This window comes from Capricornis sumatraensis, chromosome 8 (genome assembly GCF_032405125.1).
Source record: "Capricornis sumatraensis isolate serow.1 chromosome 8, serow.2, whole genome shotgun sequence".
NCBI lineage: Eukaryota > Metazoa > Chordata > Mammalia > Artiodactyla > Bovidae > Capricornis > Capricornis sumatraensis.
Genome location: NC_091076.1, coordinates 87,744,218 through 87,765,045, shown reverse-complemented (window position 1 = coordinate 87,765,045; position 20,828 = coordinate 87,744,218). Strand labels below are relative to the sequence as shown.

At 45.8% G+C, this 20,828-nt stretch overlaps 1 protein-coding gene across 1 annotated transcript; it reads right to left on the bottom strand.

Annotated features, from left to right (window-relative positions):
* Positions 1-14,551: 14,551 nt before the first annotated feature.
* GIP (gastric inhibitory polypeptide) lies at positions 14,552-17,775 on the bottom strand. Its single transcript, XM_068977466.1, has 4 exons — positions 17,684-17,775; positions 16,082-16,228; positions 15,440-15,529; positions 14,552-14,696 (listed from the first exon to the last, which is right to left on the bottom strand). Exons 1-4 carry the CDS (start codon positions 17,773-17,775, stop codon positions 14,552-14,554), a joined length of 474 nt encoding a protein of 157 aa, XP_068833567.1.
* Positions 17,776-20,828: the final 3,053 nt, after the last annotated feature.

The window sequence follows — 20,828 nt, the reverse complement described above, 5'->3', positions numbered from 1 at the left end:
CACAGTTGTGAAAGAGTAATACCTACTCATGAAGTTATGAGAAATGAGCCAGAAAATATATAACAAAGCATTCAGTACAATGTCTGCCACATGAATATCAGCTGTGTTTGTTATTCATCAGGTCTGTGATAGAATCAGTTTTCTGTGTGTTTAGAAAGCTCCATATGTGATTTCCAAGGGCTCTCCTTGTGGCTCAGATGGTAAAGAATCTGTCTGCAGTGCAAGAGACCTGAGTTTGATCCCTGGGTCAGGAAGATCCTCTGGAGAAGGGAATTGCTACCCACTCCAGTGTGCTTGCCTGGAAAATCTGGAAAATCTCAGACAGAAGAGCCTGGTGGGCTACAGTTCTTGAGGTTGCAGAGGGAGACAGGACTAAGCAACTAACACTTTCACTTTTCCTTTTTTCTTTTTTAAAGTAGGTGATTTCCATAACATTATTGAGTCTTCCAAAGGAGGAGCCAGTAGAGGTTTGGAGGAGCCAATGGAGGTTTCTTCAGTCAGAGAGTAGTAATAAATTTTTGTTACAGGAAAACTAGTGGCAACCTAGACTTAATTTTTGAGTCAGTTGTAGCAGTCCAAAGAAGAAATGGTAAGGGGGCAATTAAGATGGTGGCAGTAAGGATAGAGAGAATGGGACAAATTCAGGACGTATTAAGGTGGGATGATAAAACTGATGAGACGGGGGCAGTGAGTGAAAGTCGCTCAGTCGTGTCTGATTCTTTGTGACCCCCACAGACTATACAGTCTGTGGAATTCTCCAGGCCAGAATACTGGAGTGGGTAGCTAGCTGTTCCCTTCTCCAGGATATCTTCCCAAACCAGGGATAGAATCCAGGTCTCCTGCATTGCAGGCAGATTCTTTACGAGCTGAGCCACGAGGGAAGCCCAGGAATACTAGTGTGTATAGCCTATCCCTTCTCCAGCAGATCTTCACAACCCAGGAATCAAACCGGGGTCCCCCACATTGCAGGCAAATTCTTTACCAGCTGAGCTACCAAGGAAGCCTGAGATGGGGGCAGAGTGGGTGGGAAAACTTAGCAGGATGTTCAACTTCCTGGCTTAGGCAACAGGGTGGTGCCATTCAGAGAGGTAGAACAGACTACAAGATGAAGTTGAGGAAATAACTGAGTGGTTTTGAAAATGCTGAAATTGAGGTTTGTGTGACATCACAGGAGAGATGGCCAGTTGTCCTTCAGATGTCCTGGTTTGAAGTTCTGCGGAAAGATATGGGCTGGGCTACAGGTCAAGGCAAAACCATGAATGTGACTAATGTTACCAGAGTGTTTTCAAGTAAAAGGATAAAAAGAAGACGTGAGGGACTTCCTTGGTGGTCCAGTGGTTAGGAATCCACCTTGCAAAGAGGAGGATGCAGGTCCATCCCTGGTCAGGAACTAAGATCCTAGATGCCTCAGAGCCACTAAGCCTCTGCACTGCAACAAAAGAAGCGCATGGTGCCACAGTGAAGACCCAGAGCAGCGAAAAAAAAAGAGGATGGGAGCGGGGACTTCCCTGGAGGTCCAGTGGTTAAGACCCTGTGCTCCCAATTCAGGGGGCACAGATCGGGGAACTAAGATTGTGCATGCCACATGGCACAGCTTCAGCAAATAAAAGAGGATGGGAGCAGAGATAGGTGGCAGGATATTTAGTTGGCATTTGGGGCCTTGAGGGAGGGTGGAGCCATGAGCCCAAAGAGCCTAGGTCCCTGAGGATTTCATAGGACAAGCTGTCACATCAGCTCTAGGCTACCTGCCTCTAAGTAGAGAAATAATGCTCTATCTTGCTAAAAATATTCAGTACTGTTATTTCATGTTTTACTCTCTTTTGAAGCAGAAGGTAATGTTATAGATTCATGGACTAAGGCTGGAACAGTTATTCTGGTTATCATAGTCCTACCTTTAGGCTCATTCTGATGCATACCCTCAGATACTGAACATAGATAACATAAGCCCCCTAAAACACAAACTTACTTTCACAAACACAGATTTGTCCCCTCCAACACATATATTTGACACCCTTTCATATACATTCAATCCTCCATTATACCTACCCACCCCTGACTATGAAAAACACACTAACCTCATACAGACGAGCTGAGCTCCATTGATTTTGAGCTCATATTTTCATATTCTTACTATACCACTACTTAACACAAAAATTCAGTCCTTTAGATACTCACTGACACCATCTAGACACACCGACCTGATTTTCACTCTGTGACTCCTTAACGTGTACAAACTGACCCCCTCACTCATACTCATTACTTCAGAGAACTGTGGTGTTGGAGAAGACTCTTGAGAGTCCCTTGGACTGCAAGGAGATCCAACCAGTCCATCCTAAAGATCAGTCCTGAATGTTCATTGGAAGGACTGATGCTGAAGCTGAAACTCCAATACTTTGGCCACCTGATGCGAAGAGCTGACTCATTGGAAAAGACTCTGATGCTGGGAAAGATTGAGGGCAGGAGGAGAAGGGGACGACAGAGGATGAGATGGTTGGATGGCATCATTGACTCAATGGACATGGGTTTGGGTGAACTCTGGGGGTTGGTGATAGACAGGGAGGCCTGGCGTGCTGCGGTTCATGGGGTTTCGGAGAGTCGGACACGACTGAGTGACTGAACTGAAGTGAACCCTGGGTTGGGAAGATACCCTGAGGAGGGCATGGCAATGCACTCCAGTATTCTTGCCTGGAAAATCCCCATGAGCAGATGAGCCTAATGGGCTACAGTCCATAGTGTCACAAAGAGTCATACACAACTGAAGAGACTTAGCATGCCCGCACCTTCAAATGCACACATACATCTTGAAGTACACACATTGGCCCTTGATAAACTTCATTGGCACCCATGAACAGACATGCTTATTTCCTTCTTCAGACACATTTATTCTCCTCTATAAGAGAAAGTTTGTTGACCGATAATGTGCTGGTAAATCACCTCTCTAGGTTGGAAGAGATGTGCTCTGATTTATAGCATTTGCCAATTTCCATAGTGTAAATACTCTGAGTATGCCCTTTGCTATTGTTTCAAGTTATCAGTGCTTTTGCAACCGCTCACAAAATTACTGCCAATTTCACAATGCTCTTAGAAGCACTTTGGTCCAGTACACCACTGAATGCTGACCAACCCAGATGCCCTCACTTGCTTTAAGTGACTAGCGAGTCATGGGTCTTACTGCAAAGTGGCTTAGAGCATGGGCTTATAATTCTCCGCCTCATGGAGGCAGTATAGTGCGTGGTGAACAGCTATTACATTATCATTATCTTGAAGGATTGTGATGAGGCTTTAAATTAAATGAGATTACCATTATTTTTAAAAACTGGTATTTACAAGTATGAACAAAAACAAGAGTAAAAAGAACCCACCAAAAGTTGAAAAAAAATGATGTTTAGAAAGCACTGAGCACAAATGCCTAGCCCATAGTAAGACAGTTGTACAAAACTTTTAAAAATAACCCTTTCAGATTCATTGACTCACAGAGACACCCAAGACTGCAGAAATAAAGATCCAAACTCCTCCTCAATGCAGTCGGCTCTATCATGGAGAATCACTAAAATATATCCTCTGAGTAAAGGCATGCTCTAAATTGTGTGATGCATACTTTTAGAACTCAAGGAGTTTAAAGGAAAGGAAACCCAAAATGTTACAACTGAAAGAGATTGCAAACTGGCAGGCCTCAGGCAAATTCAGTTCTCCAAGGAGTTTTATTTGGTCATCAGAATGCCTTTAGGGTCACATTTCTTTCCCATTTTCACAGTCCCAATCTTTCCCCTTGCTTTACATGCTCCTCACTCAGCTTATTTGGTTTACCAACCCAGCCATTCTGCCAATCCAGTTTGGCAGTCCCTGAAATTAAGCTAATACTTTGGGTTTTTTTTTTTTTTTTTTGCCCCTACATGCAGCATGAAGACCTTTGCTGTGTGGGGATAAAACCATTTACCTCTGCAGTGGAAGCACAGTACTTTTTGTTCTGTTTTTTTTAATTATGAAAATATGATAACACATACAGGAGGCTTGGAAAATACAGAACAAGGTTACATATAGATCCACTACATATTGAACTTAATTTTTAAGCAGATAAATTAAGATTTTTAGTTGGCATTTTAATATCAAACTGTCAAGAATTAATAAAATGAATATACAGAGAAGTAGAAGGATATAGTAGACCTGAAAAGCATTATGAACCAGTTCAATATAATTAAGATTTATACAGTTTTCACACAAGAGTAGGATACAAATTCTATTCAAGTTCCCATAGACGATAAACTAAGAAACATTGGAAAATATCCAGGGACATAAGACCAAGTGCAAAAACTTGATGGTCAAAATTCCTATTTTCTTTCTTTTTTTTTTTTTTTGCAACATAGTATTTCTTTATATTCTCAGTATTGGATTCAAAGTTTCAAGCCTCATTCAAAATTTTTTTTAAATCAGTAAGATAATAAACTTTCTAGACTTTAATCAGTAATAATACTAGATACCAAAATATATGAAACTATATCAAAGTTTCTAGTGAATATAAAATAGAAATCTAGCATTCTATTCATATTAAGTCCAACAAGTAGAATCAAAATGTCATAAATTGTTTAGCTAGTCAAACAGCATGTTTTCCAAAATGTATATTATATATTATTTATGTGTACATATGAATACGCCAAAGAACAATACAAAAAAGATGACCCAGATAACCATGATGGTGTGATCACTCACCTAGAGCCAGACATTCTGGAATGTGAAGTCAAGTGGGCCTTAGGAAGCCCACTTGAATCACTAAGAACAAAGCTAGTGGAGGTGATGGAATTCCAGTTGAGCTATTTCAAATCCTAAAAGATGATGCTATGAAAGTGTTGCACTCAATATGCAAGCAAATCTGGAAAACTCAGAGGTGGCCACAGGACTGGAAAATGTCAGTTTTCATCTCAATCCCAAAGAAAGGGAATGCAAAAGAATGTTCAAACTAGCACACAATTGCACACATCTCACATGCTAGCAAAGTAATGCTCAAAATTCTCCGAGCCAGGCTTCAACAGTACATGAACCTTGAACTTCCAGATGTTCAAGTTGGATTTAGAAAAGGCAGAGGAACCAAAGATCAAATTGCCAACATCCACTGGATCATCAAAGAAGCAAGAGAATTCCAGAAAAATATCTACTTCTGTTTTATTAACTACACCAAAGCCTTTGACTGTGTGGATCACAACAAACTGCGGAAAATTCTTCAAGAGATGGGAATACCAGACCACCTGACCTGCCTCCTGAGAAATCTATATGCAGGTCAAGAAGCAACAGTTAGAACTATACATGAAACAACAGACTGGTTCAAAATCAGGAAAGGAGTACATCAAGGTAGTATACTGTCACCCTGCTTATTTAACTTACATGCAGAATACATCATGCGAAACGCTGGGCTGGATGAAGCACAAGCTGGAGTCAAGATGGCTGGGAAAAATATCAGTCACCTCAGATATGCAGATGACACCACCCTTATGGCAGAAAGTGAAGAGGAACTCAAAAGCCTCTTGATGAAAGAGAAAGAGGAGAGTGAAAATGTTGGCTTAAAACTCAACATTCAGAAAACTAAGATCATGGCATCTGGTCCCATCACTTCATGGCAAATAGATGGGGAAACAATAGAAACAGTGACAGACATTTTTTTGGCGGGAGGAGGGCCTCCAAAATCACTACAGATGGTGACTGCAGCCATGAAATTAAAAGACACTTGCTCCTTGGAAGAAAAGCTATGACCAACCAACATAACATATTAAAAAGCAGAGACATTACTTTACCAAAAAAGATCCACCTAGTCAAAGCTATGCTTTTTCAAGTAGTCATGTATGAATGTGAAAGTTGGACTATAAAGAAAGCTGAGCACCAAAGAATTTATGCTTTTGAACTGTGGTATTGGAGAAGACTTTTGAGAGTCCCTTGGACTGATGAAGAAGCTCTATACAGTCAGCAGAAACAAGACCGGGAGCTGACTGTGCCTCAGATCATGAACTCCTTATTGCCAAATTCAGACTTATATTGAAGAAAGTGGGGAAAACCACTAGATCATTCAGGTATGACCTAAATCAAATCCCTTATGATTATACAGTGGAAGTGAGAAATAGATTTAAGGGACTAGATCTGATAGACAGAGTGCCTGATGAACTATGGATGGAGGTTCGTGACATTGTACAGGAGACAGCGATCAAGACCATCCCCATGGAAAAGAAATGCAAAAAAGCAAAATGGCTGTCTGAGGAGGCCTACAAATAGCTGTGAAAAGAAGGGAAGTGAAAAGCAAAGGAGAAAAGGAAAGATATAAGCATCTGAATGCAGAGTTCCAAAGAATAGCAAGGAGAGATAAGAAAGCCTTCCTCAGCGATCAATGCAAAGAAATACAGGAAAACAACAGAATGGGAAAGACTAGAGATCTCTTCAAGAAAATTAGAGATACCAAGGGAACATTTCATGCAAAGATGGGCTCGATAAAGGACAGAAATGGTATGGACCTAACAGAAGCAGAAGATATTAAGAAGAGGTGGCAAGAATACACAGAAGCACTGTACGAAAAAGAGCTTCACGACCCAGATAATCACGATGGTGTGATCACTCACCTAGAGCCAGACATCCTGGAATGTGAAGTCAAGTGAGCCTTAGAAAGCATAACTACGAACAAAGCTAGTGGAGGTGATGGAATTCCAGTTGAGCTATTTCAAATCTTGAAAGATGATGCTGTGAAAGTGCTGCACTCAATATGCCAGCAAATTTGGAAGACTCAGCAGTGGCCACAGGACTGGAAAATGTCAGTTTTCACTCCAATGCCAAAGAAAGGCAATGCCAAAGAATGCTCAAACTACCGCACAATTGCACTCATCTCTGCTGCTAAGTCGCTTCAGTCGTGTCTGACTCTGTGCGACCCCATAGACGGCCTCCCGCCAGGCTCCCCCGACCCTGGGATTCTCCAGGCAAGAACACTGGAGTGGGTTGCTATTTCTTTCTCACTCACTCATCTCACATGCTAGTAAAGTGATGCTTAAAATTCTCCAAGCCAGGCTTCAGCAATACGTGAACTGTGAACTTCCAGATATTCAAGCTGGTTTTAGAAAAGGCAGAGGAACCAGAAATCAAATTGCCAACATCTGCTGGATCATGGAAAAAGCAAGAGAGTTCCAGAAAAACATATATTTCTGCTTTATTGACTATGTCAAAGCCTTTGACTGTGTCGATCACCATCAACTGTGGAAAATTCTGAAAGAGATGGGAATACCAGACCACCTAACCTGCCTCTTGAGAAACCTGTATGCAGGTCAGAAAGTGACATGGAACAACAGACTGGTTCCAAATAGGAAAAGCAGTACATCAAGGCTGTCTATTGTCACCCTGTTTATTTAACTTCTATGCAGAGTACATCATGAGACACGCTGGGCTGGATGAAGCACAAGCTGGAGTCAAGATGGCCGGGAGAAATATCAATAACCTCAGATATGCAGATGACACCACCCTTATGGCAGAAAGTGAAGAGGAACTCAAAAGCCTCTTGATGAAAGTGAAAGAGGAGTGAAAAAGTTGGCTTAAAACTCAACATTCAGCAAATTAAGATCATGGCATCTGGTCCCATCACTTCATGGCAAATAGACGGGGAAACAGTGGAAACAGCGTCAGACTTTGTGTTTTTGGGCTCCAAAATCACTGCAGATGGTGATTGCAGCCACGAAATTAAAAGACGCTTACTCCTTGGAAGAAAAGTTATGACCAACCTAGATAGCATATTCAAAAGCAGAGATATTACTTTGCCAACAAAGGTCTGTCTAGTCAAGGCTATGGTTTTTCCAGTGGTCATGTATGGATGTGAGAGTTGGACTGTGAAGAAAGCTGAGCGCCGAAGAATTGATGCTTTTGAACTGTGGTGTTGGAGAAGACTCTTGAGAGTCCCTTGAACTGCAAGGAGACCCAACCAGTCCATCCTAAAGGAGATCAGTCCTGGGTGTTCATTGGAAGGACTGATGCTGAAGCTGAAATTCCAATACTTTGGCCACCTCATGCGAAGAGTTGACTCATTGTTTGAAAAGGCTCTGATGCTGGGAGGGATTGAAGGCAGGAGGAGACGGGGACGACCAAGGATGAGATGGTTGGATGGCATCACCGATGCGATAGACAGGAGTTTGAGTAAACTCTGGGAGTTGGTGTTGGACAGGAAAACCTGGTGTCCTGGAGTACTTGGGGTTGCAAAGAGTAGGACACGACTGAGTGACTGAATTGAACTCACTGACTGATGAATACAAAAACTTTTCTAGTATGCTTGATAAAGGCTTAGGAAAGAACATTAAAAAAAGATGGAGAAATTGGAAAACATAAGCTAAATTAAATGGGAACACTGAAGATGAAATAGAAAAAGTGAAACAAACTAGGTAAAGTAAAAATCTTCATATAGTCTAATTGTTTTTAAACATAGCTGCTCATTAGAAACACATCTGGATCTTCAGAGGAAAAAAAGCAATACCTGGGCATTTGTGTTTGTCAAAAAATTCTGAGTTAATTCTGATATGCATCTGGATTTTAAAAAGTGATTGCAGGTTTTTCTATTAAATAGTAGTTTTAGTGATTTAGAATTCTGCCATTTTCTGTTGGCCAGTCATGATACAATGCTATTAAGTGAATAATAGTTACATAATTACAATAGTAAAAGAAGCTTATCAACTTTCACAATCAATAGTCAGGCAAAAAATAAAAGATAATTACAGTTGCAAGTCATAATGGAAACATGATTAACCTAACAATATAAAATAGTTAGATACAATTTGGGGGGTTAAGTAAAGTGGTGGTGTAAGTGGAAGTGCATACGTGTACATATTTTCATCCACCCAGCCAGTCTATGTCTTTTTACTGGTACATTTAATCCATTTACACTTAAGATAATCATAGGTATGCAGATGGTGACTGCAGCCATGAAATTAAAAGACGCTTACTCCTTGGAAGAAAAGTTATGACCAACCTAGATAGTATATTCAAAAGCAGAGACATTACTTTGCCGACTAAGGTCCGTCTAGTCAAGGCTATGATTTTTCCAGTGGTCATGTATGGATGTGAGAGTCGGACTGAGAAGAAGGCTGAGCGCCGAAGAATTGATGCTTTTGAACTGCGGTGTTGGAGAAGACTCTTGAGAGTCCCTTGGACTGCAAGGAGATCCAACCAGTCCATTCTGAAGGAGATCAGCCCTGGGATTTCTTTGGAGGGAATGATGCTGAAGCTGAAACTCCAATACTTTGGCCACCTCATGCAAAGAGTTGACTCACTGGAAAAGACTGATGCTGGGAGGGATTGAGGGCAGGAGGAGAAGAGGACGACAGAGGATGAGATGGCTGGATGGCATCACTGACTCGATGGACGAGAGTCTGAGTGAACTCTGGGATTTGGTGATGGACAGGGAAGCCTGCGATTCATGGGGTCGCAAAGAGTCGGACACAACTGAGCGACTGAACTGAACTGATGGTACTCTGGGTGGAGAAGGAAATGGCAACCTACTCCAGTATTCTTGCCTGGAGAATCCCAGGGATGGGGGTGCCTGGTGGACTGCCATCTATGGAGTCGCACGGAGTCAGACACAATGGAAGCGGCTTAGCAGCAGCAGCAACATGGTTCTCTGGGTGGCTCTAGGGGTAAAGAACCCGCCTACCAACGCAGGAGATATAAGAGATGTGTGTTTGATCCCTGGGTCGGGAAGATCCCCTGGAGGAGGACATGGCAACCCACTCCAGTATTCTTGCTTGAAGAATCCCATGGACAGAGGAGGCTGGTGGGTTGCTGAAGTGACTTAGCATGCACATTATCGTTTTGTTAATTGTTCGGGTTTGTTTGGGGTTGGTCTTTTCCTTCTCTTGTGTTTCCCGCCTTGAGAAGTTCCTTTATCATTTGTTGTAAAGCTGGTTTGGTGATGCAGAATTCTCTTAACTTTTGCTTGTCTGGAAAGTTTTCCTTGCTGAGTCGAGTATTCTTGGTTGTAGGTTCTTCCCTTTCAACACTTTAAATGATCTTGCTATTCCCTCTGGCTTGTAGTGTTTCTGTTGAGAAATCAGCTGATAACTTACAGGAGTTTCTTTTTATTTGTTGTTTTTCCCTTGTTGCTTTTAGTGTTTTATCTTCGTCTTTAATTTTTGTCAGTTTGATTACTATGCATCTCAGTGTGTTCCTGCTTGGGTTTATCCTGCCTGGGACTCTGTGCTGCCTGGACTTGGTTGACTATTTCCTTTCCCATGTTAGGAAAGCTTTCAGCTATTACCTCTTCAAATATTTTCTCAGGTCCTTTCTCTCTCTCTTTTCCTTTTGGAACCCCTCTAGGGCTTTGCATTATAATGCAAATGCCGGTGCCTTTAATGTTGTCCCAGAGGTCTCTTAGGCTGTCTTCATTTTTTTTTTTCATTCTTTTTTCTATATTCTGTTCTGCAGTAATGATTCCCACCATCCTTTTCTTCAGATCACTTAACTGTTCTTCTGCTTCATTTATTCTGCTATTGATTCCTTCTAATATATCGTTCATCTCTGTTTTTTAGTTCTTCTGAGTGTGAGTCATTCAGTCATGTCCTACCCTTTGTGACCCCACCCCATGGACTACAGTCCATGAGACCCCATGCACTGTAGCCCACCAGGCTCCTCTGTCTGCGAAATTCTCCAGGCAAGAATACTGGAGTGGGTAGCCATTCCCTTCTCCAGAGGATCTTCCCAACCTAGCGGATTACATTTGAGTCTCTTGCATTGCAGGCAGATTCTTTACTGTCTGAACCACCAGGGAACCGTTCTTCTAGGTCTTTGATAAAAATTTCTTGTATCTTCTCCATTCTGTTTCCAAGATCCTGGATCATCCTCACTATCATTCTGAATTCTTTTTCCGGAAGGTTGCCTGTCTCCACTTATTTAGTTGTTTTTCTGGGGTCTTATCTTGTCCCTTCATCTGGGACATAACTCTGCTTTTTCATCCTGATTAACTTTCTGTGGTGTGACTTTCATTCTAACTGCTGTGAGATTGTGGTTCTTCTCACTTCTTCTGTCTGCCCTTTGGTGAATGAGGCTTGTGTAAGTTTCCTGATGAGAGAGACTATGTGGGGAAAACTGTGTCTTGTTCTGGTGGGTAGGGCCTTGCTCAGTAAAGCTTTAATCCAATTATCTCTTGATGGGTGAAGTTGATCCCTCCCTGTAAGTTGTTTGGCTTGAGGCCACCCGGCCCTGGAGTCTCTGGGTTCTATGGCAGGGTTAATGGTGAACTCCAAGAGGACTTAAGCCATGGGCCTCAGGACTGCTGCTGCCAGGGCCCGATCCCTGTGGTGAATCACTGCCAACCCATGCCTCCACAGGAGGCCCTCCAACACTAGCAAATAGGTCTGGTTCAGTCTCCTGTGGGGTCACTGTTCCTTTTCCTTGGGTCTTGGTGCACACAGATATTGTTTGTGCCCTCCAAGAGTTGGTTCTCTGTTTCCCCTAGTCCTGTAGAAGTCCTGTAATCAAATGTGGCTGTCCTTCAAAGTCAGATTCCCTGGGAATTCCTGGTCTCTTTGCTGGATCCGTAAGCTGAGAAGCCTTACATGGGGCTCAGAACCTGCACAACAGTGGGAGAATTTCTCTGATATTATTGTTCTCCAGTTTGTGGGTCACCCACTTGGCGTGTATGGGATTTGATTTTATCGTGATTGTGACCCTGCTACCATCTCGTTGTGGCTTCTTCTTTGTCTTTGGACATGGGGTATCTTTTTTGGTGGGTCCAGAGTCCTCCTGTCCATGGTTGTTCAACAACTAGTTTCAATTTTGTTGCTTTTTTGATAGGGATGAGTGCGCGTCCTTCTACTCGACTATCTTGAACCAGGAGCCAGAAGCGCAGTCTTAATCCCTGGACCACCAGAGAACTCCTAATACCCCCATGTTTGTAAACTGATGCTTCATGTGTGAATAATAATAACAAAAGTTACTTTGTGCCAAGCATTATCTTAAAATTCTTCAACTCTATGAAGTGAGTACTTTTTAATCTTTTTACAGACAAGAAACTGAGCATCAGAGAGAGGGAGGAACTAACTTGCCAAGTCACAGACCTAGAGTGATTTGAATCTAGGTGTGTTTGACTCTAGTCTGCTAAGACGTGACTAGATCAAGGGGATAGGGGGACATTAGTAAAGATAACCTAAACTAAGTGGGAAGGAGAGACAGCCTTGCCTTCTGTGGATGCAGGGCAGTGAGAGAAGGCAGCACACCAAGGTGGAAAAGTCTTGAAACACAGAAAGAAAGAGGTATTGACTTTTGGGCAAACTGAGTTCTCCCACTTTACTTCGCCTTCCCTGCCATCTCCCTAGTGTGAAATCTGGAATCCTGCAAGAGAGATTTCTTGTTCATTCCTCTTCATCTCAATATAATTCTTACCATCATCAGTATGATTGGAGATGCAAATAGATCTTGTCTGACTTCCCTCTGCTCAAACTCCTTCAAGGACCTGCCCTTACACTAAGGATAAAATCCCGAAGCTTTAATGTGGCCTTTGAGGCCCTGCTTCTGCCTACCCTCCCAGTCTCCACTTGTGCTCTTCTCTCCACCCCATTGCCCATTTTGCCACAGGACAATACTACCGGCTAATATTTATTGTCTCTCTTCACCATTTGGCCATTTAATCCTTCAGATCTCACTCAGCTTAGGGTTTCCCTGGTGGTTCAGTGGTAAAGAATCCACCTGTCAATGCATGAAACATGGGTTCCATCCCTAGTCTGGGAAGATCCCACATGCTGCGAAGCAGCTGAGCACTTGTGCAACAACTGTTGAGCCTGAGCTCTAGAGCCCACGTGGCACAGCTACTGAAGCCCGAGCACCCTAGAGGCTGTGCTCCGCAACCAAAGACGTCCTCACGGTGAGAAGCCAGTAAGTCACAGAGTAGCCCCCCGTCACAGCAACTAGAGGAAAGCCCACACAGCAAGGAAGACCCAGCACAGCCAAAAAGAAAGAAATGTTTAAAAAATCTCATTCAGCTTAAGCATCATTTTCTCAGAGAGGCCCTCCTGATTGCCTATTCCGTCTATGAGGCTTCTCTGTTGCATGCAGAATCTTCAGTTGTGGAATCTAGTTCCCTGACTAGGGATCAAACCTGGGTCCCCTGCTTTGGGAGTGCAGAGTCTTAGCCACTGGACCACCAGGGAAGTCCCTGTTTGTATAAAGATTAAGGTATGTCTTCATCACTAGACTGTAAACCCCTTGGGGACAATGATTGTGTCTGTTTCCATCACTGCTGTATACTCAGTGTTAAGCATAATCCCTGCCTGTGTTAGGTTTCCAATAAGTGTTCATGAAACAATCGATGAATTAACAGATAGGTAAGAGCCATACCTCCTTTTCACTGAGTAGTGCACACACAGACAAACGTCCAGATAGTCATCAGTAGACACGTAAGTTTTGACAATGAGCACAAACATTTATTTCAGCTTAAATTTAGTTTGGTTCCTTTGGAGTATCTTGGAGTGGAGCTGAAGCAGGAGCTGAGTAAATGAAGGGCAGAGTCCAGTTCTGAGCTTGGGTTTGGTCAGAGTCACTGAAACCTGTGCAGAGTGGAGAGAGGAGGGGAATATCTCGGCTTAGAGTCAGCAAAGTAAGTGTATTCTGGCACCCAGCCATAGTTCAACTCCTCCTACCTCCAAATTACCTTTCTAATGGTAATTATTCCCAAAAATGCATAGACTGTTACCCACTTTGCCAAGGAGATTTTCTCATACTCTTTTCTCCATTGTTCTGGCCACATAGGGTCCTTCTAACCCTCTTACAGGAAGCCATTCCAGATTTGTTCCCTCAATCCCTCAACTTCCCATCACCGAAGTCTGAATTGGTTTTGGTTTCTGCATCTTGGTCTCTGCATCTTAAATGAATGTCCTGTCTCACTGGATCTCTCCATGGTTTTGAGCCATCCCTTGCTTCTAAGACATGATATTAATAAACTGAAAGACTTCCTAGCTGAGGAGGAGGATTCGAGGATTATTGAGACCAGCTGGAGCTACAGAGAAGGGCAACATTCCTCCAACTCTAGGGGTTTCACCACTGAGAAGCTGCCGTGGCACAAGGGTACTGAGGGAAAGCTGAGGATGCTATGGTCTTGGGTGGGTAGGGCAGGTGAGAGCAGCATCTCACCTGGAGGAAACTGAAGAAGAAGTGAAAGTGGTACCACGATCTGTCAACATTACCAAACTCTTAACACTCTGCAGATGTTCTTGTCACCCTTTTCCTAGCATTATCTTATTCAAACCCCACCAAATCCTATGAAGTGGTTTAAATAACCCTGACTTTCACAAAAATGCCTCTTTGTGACTCCATGGACTGTAGCTTCCAGGCTCCTCTGTCCATGGGATTTTCCAGGCAAGAGTACTGGAGTGGGTTGCCATTTCCTTCTCCAGGGGATCTTCCCAACCCAGGGATCAAACCTGGGTCTCCTGCATTGCAAGCAGACACTTTACCATCTGAGCCACCTGGGAAGTCTCAAGTTTCGGAGAGTGTAAGTAATTTGTCAGCCTGTGTTGGGGTGAAGATCTGAACCCACGTCTGACTCCAGAGTGAGAGCTCACAACCAATATGCAAGATGCCCAAAACTGCCAGACTCCCACCTGAGCCTGCAGAGCTCCATCTGATCCACCATCCAGGCCAGCAGCTCTCGAATCAGTAAACGCTTTAGCAAATCTTCATCACTGGGGTTCTTGGGTAGGGAACTACAAAGGAGAAAGCCTCTGGCAGGCCCCTTAAGCCCGGGCCCCACCCAGAGAGAGTAAACACAGGGGCTGGGACTCCGGCGTGGTGGGACAAGGTGGGGCGGGGGTGAGGGGTACAAGTCAACACAGCTGCCTCTCAGTTGTCTCAGCTTTCAAAGCTCCGCCCAGATCTGTCCGCCAGGGAATGAATATAGGCTCTTCCATACAGGCAAAGACAACAATTCTGGTGGGAGACATCCCTCCCACCCACCTCTACAAGTTTCCCAGAGTGTATTCCAACCCCCTCAGAGATTACTTTGGGAATGTTCACTCTTTAGAATGATCTGTGTCAATTCCTCAGCTTCCTACAGAGACAGGGTAACTGATTTCAGGGGACTGGCCTTGGGAGGTTCCTTGTTCCATAAAAGCCTTCCTGAAGTTTAGCAGACAAAAGGGGAGAAGCCAGTTTCTGAAGTCCCTCCAGGAGCCTCTCCTGGACTTGGTGACTCTGCACATTAAGTCATCAATCTTAGAAATTCTAACCCCAAATTCCCTCCCAGGACCTCCACCCCCATTCCTCCTAGGCTATTCCCTTAGGCTTGGGCTGATCTCCAGGAGCTCTGTGAAGACCCCTCTTTGAATTCTGGGTAGAAGAGGATGCTTGTCTGGGGTCTAGCCCTGCTCCGGAGTCTGGGAAAGGGAACAATGAGCGGGGAGTGAGTCGGAGGCCCCACCCCCACCCCTTCCCCTGCGGGCAGACTCACCCCTGCTCCTCCTTTGCCTCCTCCTTCCTGTTCGACTGATGGGCCAGCTCTAAGGCCCCAGCCTCCCTCTGGGTGATGTTGTGTATCCAGCTGGTAAAATAAAGATTAGGGAATAGGTGGGGCCAGGGGCGATTCCAGATATTCTCCAGTCCAAAGAAGCTCCAACCATTTGGTACCTCAGCCCAAGGAGCAGAGGGTATCTCTTTCTTCAGTCAACCTCCCAACTGCTTGTCTTCAGCTCCCAGTGAAAAGCTTTTCAAAAGCTACCATGCAGGTCAAACAGCAAAGTCAGGGAAAGAGACTTTGCAAAGAGAAGCCCGAGACCAACTCGTCTTATTTCCAAAGTCTGAAGCTGCCACCACTGAAGAGTCATTGGCAGCAGTTCAGCTCCTCTGCCTTCATCCCCAGCCCCCTAGAGATCCTCTCTGAGCCCAATACACCTTCCCTGACCCTTCCCCTTAGAAGCAAAGGATTGGAAAATTGCCCACATCCTGCCCTCAGACTGGACTGCTGCCTGAGCCAGGAGCCCAGGCAGGACTGCCATGCAATGCAGCTCCCGATCAGCACCTAAGAGAAGGCTACAGTGGGCTTGTGCATCACACGGGGCACAGGGAGCAGGGGGTGGGGGTGCACGTGACTCACTCGCTCTTCTTCCCCTTCTGCGCCAGTAGCCAGTTCACAAAGTCTTGTTGGCGGATCTTGTCCATGGCGATACTGTAGTCACTGATGAAGGTGCCCTCAGCATACCTGGCTGCTCGAGGCTGGGAGCCACTGGCCTTAGAGTGGAACCTGAGGAGCAGGGAGGAAAGAGAGAGGGAAACCGAGGTGCCACAGAAGCAGCAGAGAGAGCAATGATAAATGATGTTCACCACCATTTGAAAAGGAAGCAGCCCATTTCTTGGGAGTCAGTTTTTATGGAGTCACCCTTTTGTCCATGCATCACGCACCTGGGACTTTATCCTCAACTCAAGAGCCCACTTCCTACATCCTCAATACGTGAGGCTCTGGCTTCTGGGCAAAGATCAGAGGTTCCCCTTGTCCCCAAGGACTGAATCACAGTTCCCTCCTTCGCTCCTTTTGTCCTGGTGCCACCCAATTCAGTTATTTGGTTCTCAGTTTCCTAATAATGGGTTTTCCTGGTGGCTCAGATGGTAAAGCGTCTGCCTGCAATGCAGGAGACCTGAGTTTGATTCCTGGGTCAGGAAGATTTCCTGGGGAAGGAAATGGCAACCCACTCCAGTACTCTTGCCTGGAGAATTCCATGGACAGAGGAGCCTGGTAGGCTACAGTCCATGGGGTTACAAAAAGTCGGACATGACTGGGTGACTTCACTTTCACTTTTCCTAATAAGAGTGAGCTCTTATAAAACAGGACTTAATATGAGTCAGGTCCTGTACAAGTCCTTTAATACATAAATTCATTGTGTAGGAGGTACATGTCTTTGGTGAGTGAGGCAACCACGATGCAGAGAGATTAATTTAGCGCACAGCGCAAGCATGACCAGGGCTGACCCTCAGCTAGTCTGGGTCCAGGTCTACGGTCTTTAACTTCTACACGATGTTGTCTCTCCTTGTACGTGTCTGTGCCTCAAACTTACGTGGCCAAGTTGATAGGGCCATACGGTTTGTCCTTGCATCTGAGAAGGCCTAACTCTACTCAGACATGTCTCTCTTGGTCTCCCCAACACACAAACAGATTCCCCTTCTATGGCTGTGTGTGCATTCAGTGGCTACGTCGTGTCTGACTGTTTGCAACCGCAAACTGCAGCACACCAGGCTTCCCTGCCCTTCGCTATATTTCCCCCTATTATATTCACTCATAACATTCTCTGCCTCTCCTCATAGCACTCATGACAGTTTGAAGTTTGCTTAGATGGGTCTTTGTCTTCCCCGTGGATCTATACACTCCATGAGGACAGGTGGCATTTGGGGGCCACTCTTCATGTGTATCCCTTGTGCCGAGCACACAGGAAGCTTCCTATAAAATCTGATCAAATGCACAAATAAATGAGCAGTTAAGGCTTTCATCAGGGAGATACTATCACCTACTTCAGCCACTTCACTGCTGAGAAGTCCTTCCAGAGATTTAACTACAATCTCTTCAGCTGCAACAGTAGCTGGTAAAAAATACTCCCTGGTTCTAGCCTCGTTCTTTCTTCTTGGCCTGGGATTCCTCCCTTTCTTACTTGTCTCTTGAAAATCAGAACCCAATCATCTCCCCAGCCACCTGACCCCTCCTTCTCACCCTAGCTTGGAGTGACCCTCTTCTTTCTTCCCCAGCACCACTGCCAGGAGCAGGGACACCACCAGCAGGGAGAAGGTCTTCATGGCCAACATCTTCCAAGGGTTCTTTCCTGAGATAAGAGAGAAAAGGACAAGGGTGAGAGGGAAGCCCTGTGCTGAGGGGGCAGCAGGTATGGTGGTGCACTTCGGAGCCCTGGAGCCTGTGGGGAATCTGGAAGCTGGGGGCCAGGCCTTGGGAGTTAGAGCTTTTCTAAGACGCTGGAGAAACACCTTGGGGATGGTGAGGAGTGCTGGCATTAGAGCTAGAAGGGACATTGGAAGGCACGTGGAACCTGGCCAAGAGTGAACCTGTTTTGGGGGTTTTAGGAGGAGTCTAAGCAGGGAGGAAGGAGGGCAGCAGGGGGCAATCGTGGCAGGAGAAAGCAGCGAAGGCTTGTGTGTCTGGATGGCTCCCTTCCTGGCCCCCATGGCTAGACATCATGGGCATGTGAACTGGCAAGATTCTCACCTCCAGAGTCTCCAGCCAGCCTTCCAGATCTCAAGTTGGCTGTCACCTAAATCATTGCAGCCCTCTTGTCCAAAGTGAAAATTGCAAATAGAAGCCCCCTCCACTTCTCAGACTTCACTGTCCCTACTCAGGGATGTCTGATGCTTCTGGTAAGGGTGAGCCCCATTTCTGCAGGGCATCTTCAGCAGAACTTTCCTTAGATGCTTTGGTGCTTTGAACACCAAACAAGAACAAGCTCTGAGCACCAAAGCTAGCTCTAGAGATGTGTAGGCTGCAAGACCCTGCCTTCCTGCCTTGTCACCTGGGTGTTAAAGGAACCCTTAGAGCCACCTTCTTATTACTTGTATAGAAGAGAAGTGCTAGGGTGCCAAGCACCTCAGGGGTGCCGAGACCCACCCCCCTCCAGCATCTCGTCCATGGCCACCCCTTCCCAGCTGCTCTCTTACCAGGCTTCCTTTCCAACTTGCCCAGAAGGACAGGGCAGGGGTCTTTTCCTCCCTCCTGGCCCTTCAGAGCCTGTCTCAGGAAAGTTTGCCCTGGCTCCTTTATATCCAGACATCACTGATCTGCTGATTAGCCTAAAAGCATCTTATCTCAAGAAATTAAGCCCACAGCACCCGCCACATTAAGTCCATTTTAGATGTAATAAAGTTGTCCTTTCCACGTGGACTGTGCTAATTGGTGATTAACATTTGGGGATCTCCAGCTGTTGTCTGGGCTTGACCTGTGGGCAGGGTAACTTAAGTGCCCCTTTTCTTCTCCCTTTCCCCTTCTGGGCCCCAGAAGGGCCCTCTTCCTTTATAGGTGCCCTCGCTTAGAAAGGATGCCCCTGGTGAGGGCAGGTGCAGGTAGGGTGGCACTAACTGGAGTGGGGTCACTCCCACCGGTAACAGGCTACTCCTGGGTTGGAGGGCGTGGGGCCACAGTGGCCTAAGGCTTAGTCAGTGTGGCAATGTCTCCATCTAGATGTCTAGGAGAGGGTCCAGCTGGCTGGGGAAAGGGCAGAGAGTGATGGGCAGAAGGTTAAGGGAACATGAAGGATGGGGGTTTCCTGGTGAGAGCTGTGAACTGAGAACTTTCACTCGAGCTACCTTCCTGCTGAGGGGCAGGCAGAGTTGGGAAAAGAGGATCATGGACACCAGGGGGACGCAGAGCAAGGCAGGCCAGCTACAACTCAATTCTAACTGGAGAGTTTTATGAGCTCCAAGTCTCTCCTCAAACGCTCTGCTCTCCTGTAAGAGAGAAGTATATGCCCCTGTCTTTGCTATGGGAGTGGGGCCCCTGAGGCCCTGCTCTCCTCCATCAGACCCTGGGCTCTAAGCTCAGCACTGGGAGCCAGGCTGTGTGCCCCATCGCATGGAGGCTTCCTCAGGTTCAGGGTGGTGTCTGATCCTTGGACTGGAGACTTGTTGAGAGGCACCCTTTTCTCTCTGCAAGCACAGTGCATGGCTCTGTCCACGTGGGCTCTTGGTCCAGAAGGGACAGGGCACAGCCTGCACGTTTGGCCGACCCCCAAGGCCTCCTGCCCAGGCTGTCCCTTCTCCACTCGCTGTGGGTACTTTGAACCCTAAACAGCCCTGCTAGCTGCAGAGCCGAGTAAAGGCCACTTTCCTTTCCAGGTCAACTCCCCAGCCTGGGAACAGGTCCAGCATGAAATTAAGTGCTTGTGTGGGATGAGAGGTAACTGACTAGGACAGCCACTTACCTCTGCTTCCTAGAAACCTCGCCTACCCACTACCCATTTTCTACCATCTTAGAAAACTTCTCTCTGGGCAAGCTCTGCAAATTCCATCTCCTAGCTATCAATGGGCAGAGATTAGACATCAGTTCAGATTTGGCCTCCAAAGAGGGTGTGGGGGCTGCTTGTGATCCTGCTTCCTGGTGAGTAACACAGTAAATAGGCTCAGAAGGGTTGATCTCCAAACCTGGGCCTCTGCTGGAGGCACAGCTTATCCTAAAAGGGTGGACGTGATTCCCTGGGACCCTTACGTCTCATGCCCCACTGAAGTCAAGGAAGGTTCTGGAATGGGTCCCAGCAGTCCTGAGCCCCTCCCGGGTACCCTGGGGACTTGTTTGAAGTGGAGGTGCAAGATTGCTTGGAAGACCAGCTGTGCTTTTGGTTCCGACCTTACCCCCTCTTAGCATTGACCTTTATGAAGCCCTCCTCCCTTTTCCCCTTTGATTTGGGGCTCTCATGACCAGTAGTGGACAGATTAGGGAGAAATGTAGCCTGAGTCCTGGGGAAGAAGATCAGAGAAGATGCCAGACTCCAAGGGGAGCCCACAGGCCCATCTCCCTGCCTGGTATATTGGGAGCCCAGAGAATGGGAAAGACGACTTTGGGAAGTTTCTGGGGATCAGAAGGGCCTGCTGCACTTGATCGAAATAGTTCAATAGGGACTTCCCTCCAGTGGCTAAGACTCCACACTCCCAATGCAGGAGGCTCAAGTTCAATCCCTGTTGGGGAACTGGATCCCACATGCCACAACTAAGAGTGTGCATAGATCCCCCATGCTGAAACAGAGATCCAGTGCAGTCAAATAAATAAAACAAACATTGAAACAACAGTTTGGTAAACCCAACTGGCAACCCATTCAGCCTGTCAATGCCATGATGGGCAATGCCCTGGTGTGCAGAAT